The 13,249-nt window shown below is 37.1% G+C and overlaps 1 protein-coding gene across 1 annotated transcript; it reads left to right on the top strand.

The window, feature by feature from the left end:
- Positions 1-8,911: 8,911 nt before the first annotated feature.
- LOC114264203 (S-adenosyl-L-methionine-dependent methyltransferases superfamily protein) lies at positions 8,912-13,042 on the top strand. Its single transcript, XM_082923020.1, has 9 exons — positions 8,912-9,445; positions 9,584-10,526; positions 10,605-10,754; positions 11,141-11,411; positions 11,510-11,620; positions 11,700-11,874; positions 11,972-12,244; positions 12,317-12,511; positions 12,631-13,042. Exons 1-9 carry the CDS (start codon positions 9,132-9,134, stop codon positions 12,845-12,847), a joined length of 2,649 nt encoding a protein of 882 aa, XP_082779146.1. The 5' UTR covers positions 8,912-9,131; the 3' UTR covers positions 12,848-13,042.
- Positions 13,043-13,249: the final 207 nt, after the last annotated feature.

Below are 13,249 nucleotides of genomic sequence, written 5' to 3'. Positions count from 1 at the left end.
CATACATGTACAATGTATATAACCATAGTTATATTCAATGACAAATAACAAAAAATTAGTTTCAATTCACCTAAGTCTCATGCAATTTCTACAACAATCATGGCTATCCTCTACCAATAGCTAAATACAGTTATTTCTAGACATATATTCAATCTCAAACAGATAGCTTATTCAAAACTTCCAAAAGAATGAGTTAATACATAACCAATCTCACCATTCATATCAATACACTCTCTATTCCACATTTCAATGTCAATTCTAATTATTTGTATAACATAATAATTTGATCTAATTCGGGCAATTTTTCCATTTTTCCAAATATTAGTCAAGTGTCAAAATCATCAAATTAGACATAACACAACATCATTTTCAAATTCCACAAGCATTTATTTCACCTTCACTCAAAACCCCTATTTATATTTTATGTCCAAACCCTAGGTTTGTTTAAAACATCCCCACATCATACCATTGTTACACAAGAGACAAATAACTAAGCTAAATATCATATAAAGGTGTAGAAAGATCTCTACCTCAAAGAGAGAAGACGAGCCAAGCAAGAGTGGAACCTCAAGAACACTGAAACCCACTTCTATTCGGATCAAAATGAAGATCTTGACAAGCTCTACCTTTTTCTCAAAGGCACTAGGGTGGAAATCCCAATGGATCTAGATGAAATCTTAGAAAGAAGGTAAATTTTAGAGAGAGAGAGAGAGAGAGAGAGAGAGAAGAAAAAGTGATTCAAAATGTCATTTTCTCGGATTGTTATACATGCAGTCCGCTCGAGCGTGGAAAGCCCCGCTGGAGCATCAGACACAAGACTCCGCTCGAGCGTGAGACTAGACGCTTGAGCGTCTAATGCACACTTCCAGCATTTGTAGACCTGCAAAAGAAATATTGAGAGTTGACGAATTCCGCTCAAGCGCGAGAATGGCTACTCGAGCGGAGGGGCAAAATTTGTGAAGCCCGCTCGTGCGCAAGAATGATCGCTCGAGCGGAAGAGCCAAAATCTAAGCATCGTAGGTTTCGAAAAACACGCAACCAACCTGTTCCAAACACGCAACCACAACCCGATAACCAAAAATAAAGGGGAGACAAAGGAAACGAGATATAAATAACCATTCTAACCCATACCAACCCAAGTCCAGAATACGATAAAATAACATGTCAAAACCGGAATCGCTATAGACTACACTTGACCCTTTGGAATGATCAGAGATCATTGGTTAGGCGTGGCTAGAAAGAAAGGTTCGTTGAGAGATTGATCTCCTCTTCGGGATTTTTCTTATCCTCGGAAAGGTCACCTTCTCGAACAAAGTGGTTAGAGAGAATATTCCGTATGTGCCTTGTACATGAGCTTCATCCTACATCAAAAAGTGCCTACAAATAACACCCACCCATAGCTTTACAAGAGGGATGAATTTTGAAGAGACAATTTTTGGGAGAGAACTAATTTTCATTCTTCATTATCTACTTTGAGAGTGAAAGTGAGAGATCCATGAGAAAGCCTTGTCATTATTCTCTCTGTAACCACTTTATCTTTTTTTTCATCCAATCTCTTATCTCTATTATCTCTTTGTTATTGTGTTTATAATTACAACCATTGAAAAATCTAAGGTAGCATTTGGTAGAGTTTTAGAATTATAATTTGATAATAGAATTGTATTTTGAGTTTGTTAGTTTGGGAAATTGTGATTTGAGTGTAGAAAATTTGTTTGGTTATGAGTTTTGAAAAGAATTTTGAATTGAATTTGAAATTTTTTATGTGACTTATGATATTTGATTAAAAAACTCACAACTCATAACCAAATACACAACTCAAAATTCTATTTAAAGCTTATAAAAAATTTTAAAAATATTTTTTATTTAAAATATAAAAAATAATAGGTGTCAATTTTGTCAAAAAAAAAAAGTCAACCGACTAGACGTCCAGGTAGGCCAAATTTCAAATTTCAAAATCCTGCCTGAAACGAGTTTGCAAAAGTGAGTGTGAAATTAATTTTTTAAAGTTATATCCAAACATTATACTCAAATATGAGTATAAAATTATCATTAAAACTGTATACCAAACACATCCAAAGCTTCTCATCATTGTTGGATAATTCGAATTTTTCGACGATCTTCAAAGATCTTTAAATTTTCTAATGAGTTTTTCCAGTGTTTTTGACAACCTTTTTAACGACACTCGAATTTTTCCACCACCTTCCTAAAATCTTAGACACAAATAGATGGTATAGTTAATTCTATTTATAATATACATTTATTTATTACTGATGAAAACACGAGACCTTACAGACAATGAGTAGAAGTGGTGGTGACCTTACAGACAAATGTATGGCTTCCCTTTTATTTTTTTAAACGAGAATAAAAATTTTGGTGTGAAAATTGTAAGTGAACACAATTCAATAATAAAATTAAATACAATAATTTTATAAGAGCTTAAATTCATTAGATGCGAGTCACACTCAATGTGCAAGAATTGTGTTAAATTTTATACACCTAAAAAAGTAAAAATAGTGCTATTGACATGTACTTTTCCTAAAAAAGAAAAATAACAATTTAGTGTCAATTTAAAAAAAAAAAATTCAAATAAGTAGTAAAATTTATGAACTTCAATAATTAAAATATTAAAATTTTTAATTATTTTAAAAAATATCGCTGATATATACTTTTTTTTCCCCCAAAATATAAAACCTTGTTTGGTAATCCACATTCTCTCTCCCACCTAAGACTCAGGAAAAAAACAATGAACAAACGAATTTTGACTTCCGAACCCAAAAATTCAACCTAAAGTTCTCACTTTTTTCATTCTTTTTGTTTTTTGTTTTTTTGTTTTTATTTTTGATTTTTTAAAGTAAATTAAATCAATAAAATACAACAAACCTCACAATTTTAACATAATAACACCAACCTCCATTTTAATAAGATTAAAAGAGCCAAAAATAATACATAGATACAAAAATAAACTAGATTAAAAATATATATATATATATATATTTAAATATAAAAATAATAATATCATTTTTCAGTTCATATGACTAAAGTTCTGTTGGGATATATCTCCTTATTGGAGTTTGAGACCCAATTGGTTTTGTTAAAAAATTTTAATTTGGTTTGATTTGGATATAATATATTTTATATATATTATATCTAATTTGTGGAGACCCAATCTAATTTAGTAACAATTAAGATTTTGAGAACATAATCCAAGATTTAATCATATATATATATATATGCTTCTGTGAGTTAGGGGTTGTTTGGGGTGTCCTAAATAAGTGCACTTTTTGTCTTTTTTGACTAAAAAATTGAGAAAGAAAATATAGATGTTTGGGCTAACTTTTTGACTTTTTATGGAAAAATGTGTAATAAAAAATTGTAAAAATTGATTTGTAGGAGAAAATTAGGATTGGAAGTTGTGCAGCCGTAATTGTTGACTTTTAGTGAATAGTGTTAACTTTTTAACTTTTTAAGTAACTTTTTGACTTTTTGGCTTTTCCTGAACATGCCAAACTTGGCCTTAGTGGTGAGACAGATTGGAAAACCAATTAGGTGGAATTAAATTGGTGATAGTGTGTGCGGCTGCCATACTAATACATTACATCGGTAACAGTGTCGAAGATTTGCAATTGGTGGAGTTATTTCCATTCGGTTTGTTGCTGTTTTGGAGCATAGTTTGGTTCGTTATTTTGAATCTTCTATAACTCTGATTCTGAATATTTTGGTTCATCTATTTGGTGAGATCTTTTCTCTTGTTTATTTGTGATTATTTGGAATTCACCTAAGGGTAGTTTGTGAGACCATTCGTGTCTTGTTTGTAATCGTTTAGAAACTATTTGGTTGATAGTGAAATCGGATTTCGATCCCGTGGACGTACCTCACATTGAGGGAACCACGTAAAAATTCTTGTGTTACTTTTGATTTAATTTTTCCGCATTAGTTTTATTCCCATTGATTGATTTATTTGTGGAAAATCATATTTTCCCTAACAATTGGTATCAGAACTTACGGTTTGTTTGGGTCTATTTATTTGTGTAAATCAATGGAGGGGAATGTGGGTCGTATGTCTAGCTTCAATGGAAGCAATTGGGTAACTTGAAAAATTAAAATGGAAGACCTATTATTTTGTAAAGATTTATATGGACCCATTGAAGGTGATTCTGGCAAACCCGAGGGTATGAAAGATGATGAGTGGAAGAGGCTTAATCGAAAAGCCGTTGGTGTTATCCGTCAATGGATTAATGACAGTGTGTTTCATCATGTTGCTACTGAAATTTCGGCATATGATTTATGGAAAAAATTAGAGAGCCTTTATGACAGAAAATCAGCCACAAATAAAGCCTTTCTGTTTCGTAAGTTAGTTAATTTAAAATATAAAGATGGCAGCCCCATTCCAGGACATTTGAATGAAATAAAGAGTATTGTTAACCAACTTGCATCTATGAAAATTATTTTTGATGATGAGTTGCAGGCTTTGATGCTACGTAGTTCTTTGCCCGAAAGTTGGGAGACTTTGGTTGTGACCGTTAGTAATTCGGTGCCCGATGGAGTTGTCACAATGGGCCAAGTCACTAGTAGCCTGTTGAATGAAGAAACTAGAAGAAAATCAGCGGGTTTCTCTTATTCAGAAGCATTTGTTGTGAGAGGCTGAAGCAAAACAAGGGGGAGGAGTAAGACTCCTCATGGTCGTGGTCAAAGCCTTGACAAATCAAAAGATGGTTCTTTTTCAAAGAAAGACATTGAGTGTCATTATTGCCATGAGAAAGGGCACATGAAACGGGAATGCTGAAAGCTCAAGAATAAGGAAAAAATGCGTGACAAAAGTGTGGACAAGAAGCAAGAAGACACAACGGCAGTTACTACCGATGATCTTATAATCGTTTGTGAAGATGATTGTATCAATTTTGTGGGCCAAGAGAGCAATTGGGTGATTGATTCCGGTGCTTCTTTTCATGTGACTTCTCGAGTTGATTTCTTCACTACCTACACCGAATGAGATTATGGTTTTGTTCGAATGGGTAATGAAGGTTTGTTCAAGATTATTGGCATGGGTGATGTTTGCTTAGAAACAAATTTGGGCTGCAAGTTGTTGCTTAAAGATGTAAGGCATGTTCCCGACATTCGCCTCAATTTGATCTCTACTGGGAAGTTAGATGATGAAGACTTCAACAACAAATTTGGTGATAGAATATGGAAGCTCACAAAGGGTTCTTTGGTGGTGGCTAAGTGCAAGAAGACTCATACACTTTATTTGATGCGTGAAAAAATTTGTAAAGGTGTTGTCAATGCACTTCAAGATGATACTTCTACCGAATTGTGGCACAAACGGCTTGGCCATATGAGTGAAAAGGGGCTACAAGTTTTGTTCAAAAAAGAGCTTCTACCCGGTTTGAAAGGTACACATCTTAAAACTTGTGTTCATTGTTTGGCAGGTAAGCAACATAGAGTTTCTTTTCAGAAAAATATTACTTCTAGAAAAGAAAATGTTTTGGAGTTGATTAATTCGGACGTTTGTGGTCCTTTGAAAGTTAGAACACATAGTGGTGCACTTTATTTTGTTACTTTCATTGATGATTATTCAAGGAAAGTTTGGGCTTTTTTACTAAAAGCTAAAGATCAAGTTCTAGAAGTATTTAAGCATTTTCAAGCCATGGTTGAAAGAGAAACAGGGCAGAAATTGAAGTGCATCCGATCAAACAATGGTGGTGAATACATTGGGCCATTTGATGAGTATTGTCGCAGCCAAGGTATTCGGCACCAAAAGACAGTTAAGGAGACTCCTCAACAAAATGGCGTTGCCGAGAGAATGAACCGCACCATTGTGGAAAGAACAAGGTGTTTGCTTTCACAAGCTAAATTGCCAAGATCTTTTTGGGGTGAGGCAATGAAGACAGTGGTTGATGTGATCAATTTGTCTCCTTCCTACCCTTTGAATGGTGATGTTTAGAAAGAGTTTGGACTGGCAAAGATGTGTCTTATGAGCACTTGAGAGTGTTTGGTTGCTGAGCTTTTGTTCACATTTTAAAGGATGAGAGGTCCAAGCTTGATAGTAAGTCAAGATAATGCATTTTTCTTGGCTATCGGCGTGATGAATTCGGGTATAGATTCTGGGATTCGGTAGACAAGAAAGTCATTCGAAGCCGTGATGTTGTGTTTCTTAAAGACCAAACAATTGAAGACTTTGGCAAGGGTGATCAACTGGAGCCAAAAACTAGTGATCTCATTAACATGGATGCAGCTCCTTCATCTTCAGTTGATGATGAAAATGGGGGAGATGTACAGCCACCTATTGAAAATGTGGAGGATGATGCTAATCCTAATGAAGTTGAACCAGAAATTAAGGAAGAGCATCCAACTCAAGAACCGCCACCACAACTTGAGTTAAGAAAATCTATAAGGGACCGACAACCTTCGAGAAAGTATCCTCCCAATGACTTTGTGTTGATTTCTAATCAAGGGGAGCCCGAGAGCTACCAAGAAGCAATTGAGCATGCAAAGAAAGGTGATTGGAAAAAGGCCATGAACGAGAAGATGAATTCTTTGCTTGAAAACCAAACTTATGATTTAGTGAAGTTATCTAAGGGGAGGAAAATTCTGAAAAATAAGTGGGCCTTCAAACTGAAGAATGATGGCAAGAATTTGAGATACAAAGCACGTCTTGTTGTGAAAGGCTTTGGGCAAAACAAAGGTATTGACTTTGATGAGATTTTTTCACCGGTTGTGAAGATGTCTTCTATTCGGGTTGTACTTGGCATGACTGCAAGTATGAACCTTGAAGTTGAACAACTTGATGTGAAGACTGCATTTCTTTACGGTGATCTTGAAGAAAAAATATACATGGAGCAACTAGAAGGTTTTGTGAAAAAAGGGAAAGAGAAATTTGTTTGCAAATTGAAGAAAAGTTTGTATGGCCTCAAGCAAGCCCCGCGTCAATGGTACAAAAAATTTGACTCTTTCATGATGAATAATGGTTTTTCTAAAACCACTTCGGATCATTGTGTGTTTGTGAAAAATTTTTCGGATGGTAAATTTATTATTCTTTTGCTTTATGTCGATGACATATTAATTGTGGGTCAAGATTCTACCATGATTAACAGGTTGAAATTGGAGTTGAGCAAGTCTTTTGCTATGAAAGATTTGGGACCGGCAAAGCAAATGCTTGGTATGAAAATTGTTCGTGATCGCAAAGAGGGACTGATTTGGTTGTCTCAAGAAAGCTACATTGAGAAAGTTCTTGAGAGGTTCAACATGAATAAAGCAAAGTCGGTTGGTTGTCCACTTGCGGGTCACTTCAAACTTAGTTCGAATCAATGTCCTACAAGTAAGAAAGATAAGGAAGAGATGTTGAAAATTCCTTATGCTTCAGCAATTGGTTCTTTGATGTACGCCATGATTTGTACAAGGCCGGATATTGCTCACGCCATTGATGTGGTGAGTCGGTTTCTCTCTAATTCAGGTAAAGAACATTGGGCAGCGGTAAAATGGATTCTAAGGTATTTTCGAGGGACTTCGAAGGTATGTTTGTGTTTTGGAGATGGTAAGTCGATGCTTGATGGGTTCACAGATTCTGACATGGCCGGTGATGTTGATTCTAGGAAATCTACTTCGGGGTATTTGATGACTTTTGTAGGGAGAGTTGTGGCATGGCAATCTAAATTACAAAAATGTATTGCTCTCTCAACTACCGAAACTGAATTTATTGCTATTACAGAAGCTTGCAAAGAAGAGTTATGGTTGAAATTTTTTTTGCAAGAGTTGGGTTTGAAGCAAGAAAAGTATGTGCTTTATTGTGATAGTCAAAGTGCTATTTACTTGAGTAAAAATTCTACTTTTCATTCGAGATCGAAACACATTGATGTGAGATACCACTGGATTTGTGATGTGTTAAATTCGAAACCGTTGTAACTCGAAAAGGTTCACATGGATGATAATATTTCGGATATGTTGACTAAGACTTTGTCGAGGGACAAACATTTAAAGTGTCAAACTTTAGCGGGTATGGTTGATGTCTCCACCTAAGTCGATAGGGGGAGAATTGTTGGGATATATCTCCTTATTGGAGTTTGAGACCTAATTGGTTTTGTTAAAGAAGTTTAATTTGGTTTGGTTTGGGTATAATATATTTTATATATATTATATCTAATTTGTGGAGACCCAATCTAATTTGGTAACAATTAGGATTTTGAGAACACAATCTAAGATTTAATCATATATATATATATATATATGTTTTCGTGAGTTAGTGGTGAGAGAGACTGGAAAACCAATTAGGTGGAATTAAATTGGTGATAGTGTGTGCGGCTGCCATACTACTACAATGCATCGGTAATAGTGCCGAAGATTTGCAATTGGTGGAGTTATTTCCATTCGGTTTGTTGCTGCTTTGGAGCATAGTTTGGTTCGTTATTTTGGGTCTTTTACAACTCTGGTTCTGAAGATTTTGGTTCATCTATTTGGTGAGGTCTTTTCTTTTGTTTATTTGTGATTATTTGAAATTCACTTAAGGGTGGTTTGTGAGACCATTCGTGTCTTGTTTGTAATCGTTTGGAAACTATTTGGTTGATAGTGGAATCGGATTTCGATCTCGTGGACGTACCTCACATTGAGAGAACCACGTAAAAATTCTTGTATTGCTTTTGATTTAATTTTTCCTCATTAGTTTTTATTCCCATTGATTGATTTACTTGTGAGAAATCATATTTTCCCTAACAAGTTCATATGACTAAAGAACTATTGGTAAAAAAAATTTAATTTAATTTAATTGTTAACTAAATTAAAATTTTAAGAGAACCGAACATATTTATGCCAAACTTCAAAATAAAATAAAAACTTTCAAAAGTTTTTGTAGTAACTTTTTAAAGTTTTTGTAGACTTATTTTTTAAAAAACAAAAACAATGCAAGGGAAGGGATCCTCAATACTGGTCCATACAAATTCCCTCTTCCGACTCCTTTGGATCTTGAGACATTCCAACTTAAATCTCTCTCTCTACCTTCCATCTTCCCCCACAAATGTAACTGAAACCTCTCCCTCCTTACTCTCCATCTCCATATAACTTCATTTTTACCCTATTTTACATTCTTCTTTGCATAGCTTTCCCTCTCTTCCACCCTCACACTGATCCCCCCCACAACAAACATGGCTTTCGGGAAGGCACGCTCAAATAAGCGCTCATCGGGCTCTTCTTATACATCAACTGTAACAACCATTGTCTTCATCGCATTATGCGTTTTGGGCGTGTGGATGATGACCTCAAACTCTGTAATCCCACCGGAAACCACCACCCGAGCTGCCACCTCCACCACCACCGGCGACTACCCTTCCACCAAAACTTCTCGTCAAACTGAACTCTCCAACAAGGATAGTTCGGCAGTTTTTGAAGACAATCCGGGTCAGCTCCCTGAAGACGCCATCAAATCTGATGATTCCAAGAACACCAATGTCGAGGAAAAGTCTCAGGAAGATCAGAACTCGGCAAATTCAGAAAGTTCGAGTGAGACTGCAAATGAAGCCGAGAGTAACATTAGTAAAGATAAACAAGAACTAGTGGAACAAGAAATTCATGCTGCAGAAAGTAACAAACAAGAAAGCGAACAAGAAAGGAGTGGTGGTTCGGTTGTTGAAGAGAACCCACAAGGGTTGCAGGGTAAAGAGTCGGTTGAAGAACAAGAGAAGCAAAAACTACGTGAGACTCAGGTGTCCGAGGAAAGTACAATGACACAGAACCAACAAGTTGAAGAAAGAGTTATAGAACAAGAAAGCAAACACGACGCATCAACCCAGAAGAGCTCTGTAGGTGGGGATAGTCAACAAACAAGTGATGATCACCAAGGAAGCTTACAAGACCAGATATCGTATAAAGATCAACAACAAACCGTGCAACATCAACAGCGAAAAGAAGACGAGCAAAAGCAAGAACGTCAGCAACAACAAAAAGAGCAGTCACAACAACTATTGCAAGAGGGAACAAGCCATGATCAAATAGAACATGATGAAGCACTACCCCAAAATGAAGCACTACCCCAACAATCCTCCACTAAAAATGATGATCAAAAGTCCCAAGAAACAACTACCACCAAAACTCAAGATCAAACTCAAAATAGCAAAAGCCAACATGAGAGCAACTCAAACACAAACATAGACGCCAAACATAAAGAAGAGAAGGCAACTCAATCAAATCCAGACGATTCGTTCTTAGGGGGAGAGACTTCAGGGATACCGAAAGAGTCTAAAGAGTCAAAGAAATCCTGGTCAACGCAAGCAGATCAATCTGAGAACCAAAAAGAGAGACGGAACAATGGACCGGGAGATCAAGATGGGAGCATCTATGGGTATACATGGCAGCTGTGTAATGCAACGGCAGGTAAAGACTACATACCCTGTTTAGACAATGAGAAAGCAGTGAAAAAGTTGCGTACTACAAGGCATTTTGAGCATCGCGAGAGGCATTGTCCTGAGGAGCCTCCCACCTGCCTTGTCCCTGTCCCGGAGGGTTACAAGAGGCCTATAGAGTGGCCTAAAAGCAGAGACAAGGTATGATTTCACCTGAACAGTTAGATCATTAATTGATTGCACGAGTGTCTATAATCTTGAATTTATGGGTATTGACAGATATGGTATCATAATGTTCCTCACACCTTGCTAGCAGAGGTGAAAGGGCACCAGAATTGGGTAAAGGTGACGGGTGAGTTCCTCACTTTTCCAGGTGGTGGCACACAGTTCATACATGGTGCAATACACTATATTGAATTCATTGAAGAGGTGGGTTTTCCCTATTCAGATGCACCCACATTGATTTGGTTCTTCTAGCATTGCCCACACTTTTTTTTCTCCAACCCCCCACCACCCCCCCCCCCCCCCCCCCCCCCCCCCCCCCCCCAAAAGATCATCTATATCTCAGATTCTATTGCTTTAAGATATTAAATTCTTAGGTTTTGACTCATTGAAAAGAAAATGCAGTAGAACACACACACACATATAGTGATGGACACATACATTGGGTATCATGAACATTCCATCAATTTTAGAAGATGGAAACAAGATGCTTTGTCACATAGCTAAGATTATCTATATTTTCATGAGTTCATAGCAAAACAATAGGCAGGTATCGTAGTAGTGTCATTGAACAGCAACGTTAATCTATGCAGGCAGTACCTGATATTGCTTGGGGGAAGCACACACGAGTCATATTGGATGTTGGTTGTGGGGTAGCGAGCTTTGGGGGCTTCCTTTTTGAAAAAGATGTTATTACGATGTCTTTTGCACCCAAAGATGAACACGAGGCTCAAGTTCAGTTTGCCCTTGAAAGAGGAATACCTGCAATATCTGCTGTCATGGGCTCTCAGCGGCTGCCATTTCCGAGCAGGGTGTTTGATCTTCTCCATTGCGCACGTTGTCGGGTTCCCTGGCACGTCGAAGGTTTTTACCAATTCTCAAGAGTTTCAATACTCTCAACAAAATCTAACAACCTTTCTTTTTTCCGCTTTCCTAACAAAATTTGAATGATTTGTATGAAGGCGGTGCTCTTCTTCTGGAACTGAACCGTGTTCTACGACCAGGGGGCTACTTTGCTTGGTCAGCCACACCTGTGTACCAGACACTTGAAGAAGATGTAGAGATCTGGAAAGGTAAATTTCCAAACTTTGCTTATTTTCTTTGAACAAGGATTGGAATTTTACCACAAACTGACATGTAGTTTTCTATCAGAAATGTCTGCACTAACAAAAAAAATCTGTTGGGAGCTTATTACCATCAAGAAAGACAAACTAAATTCTGTCGGTGTTGCCATCTACCGCAAAGCATCCTCAAACGAATGTTATGACCAAAGAAAGCATAACAAACCTCCAATGTGTAAAACTGATGATGATCCAAATGCTGCCTGGTAGGTTTCCTTACACATCAAAGCATGATTCATACATTACTTTCAGAGTTTGCTAATGAAGTGCTGACTATAATTCGATCTGCGGTGACATTTTCAGGTATGTAGCTCTGCAGTCCTGCATGCACCGTGTGCCAGAGGAAGAGACTGAGAGAGGGTCCCGATGGCCTGTGGATTGGCCTAGCCGGCTACAGACACCTCCATACTGGTTAAACAAATCCCAGATGGGAATTTATGGGAAGCCAGCTCCTGATGATTTCTTGACAGACTACCAACATTGGAAACAGGTGGTGAGCAAGACGTATCTCAGTGGATTGGGAATCAGCTGGGCCAATGTGAGAAACATCATGGACATGAGAGCTGTTTATGGAGGGTAAAAATAATCTTCATATATAGCCATGTTTACTATGTCATTGCATATGATACATCACAATGGTGCTTACAGGTTTGCTGCGGCAATGAAGGACCTTAAAGTGTGGGTCATGAATGTAGTGAACATAGACTCTCCAGATACACTTCCCATAATCTATGAACGTGGCCTCTTTGGGATATACCATGACTGGTGTGAATCCTTTAGCACGTACCCCCGAACCTACGATCTCCTACATGCTGATCACCTTTTTTCAAAGCTGAAAAAGAGGTAGTCTAGTTGGGTTATTGCATTGATATTTCATTTTCATCTTCTCTTCGTTTCCTTTTTTTTTTTTTTTTCTTTAGAACCCATAAGATAACCATATGTACCTCGTTTGGCTTTGGCAGGTGCAAAATTGGACCTGTCATGGCAGAGGTTGATAGAATAGTCAGGCCAGGTGGTAAGTTGATTGTCCGTGATGAATCGGCGACAATTGGAGAAGTCGAGAACTTGCTGAAGTCCATGCACTGGGAGGTTCATTTAACCTTCTCCAAAAACCAGGAAGGGATACTCAGTGCACAGAAGTCAGATTGGCGCCCAGATATATATGCACCTGCTTCTTGATATGGAGATAAACAACATATGGCTTCAAATTATATGGACCTCTTGGACAGTCTGTAAGAAAGAAGGCAAAATTTCAACAGTTCATGTTGTAGCATTCTGGTAACTTAGGAACATGACATTTATCTGCTGAAATACTGCAAGATAAATGTATTTTTATCACTGCTGTCAATTAATGGCAACATAAACATTGCTGTAATAGGATCAGTTAAAAGTGTTGTAATAGCTAATTGGCTGAATAATTCCTTCAATTTTGTTTTAAGTAGGAAAGTCTTGCACCCATTTTATATACTTCCTTTTTCTTGAATCTAGTCACATTTTTTGGTGAAATTCCACTCAAGAACAAAAACAGGATAGTGAGTCAAGCATGGGAGGTTGACCCAAGCACTGAAACTTAGTGATAAA

This window comes from Camellia sinensis, chromosome 4 (genome assembly GCF_055761805.1).
Source record: "Camellia sinensis isolate YWXY chromosome 4, ASM5576180v1, whole genome shotgun sequence".
In the NCBI taxonomy this organism is placed as follows: domain Eukaryota; kingdom Viridiplantae; phylum Streptophyta; class Magnoliopsida; order Ericales; family Theaceae; genus Camellia; species Camellia sinensis.
The sequence above is the reverse complement of the archived record's forward strand: the minus strand, read 5'-3'. Positions and strand labels throughout refer to the sequence as shown.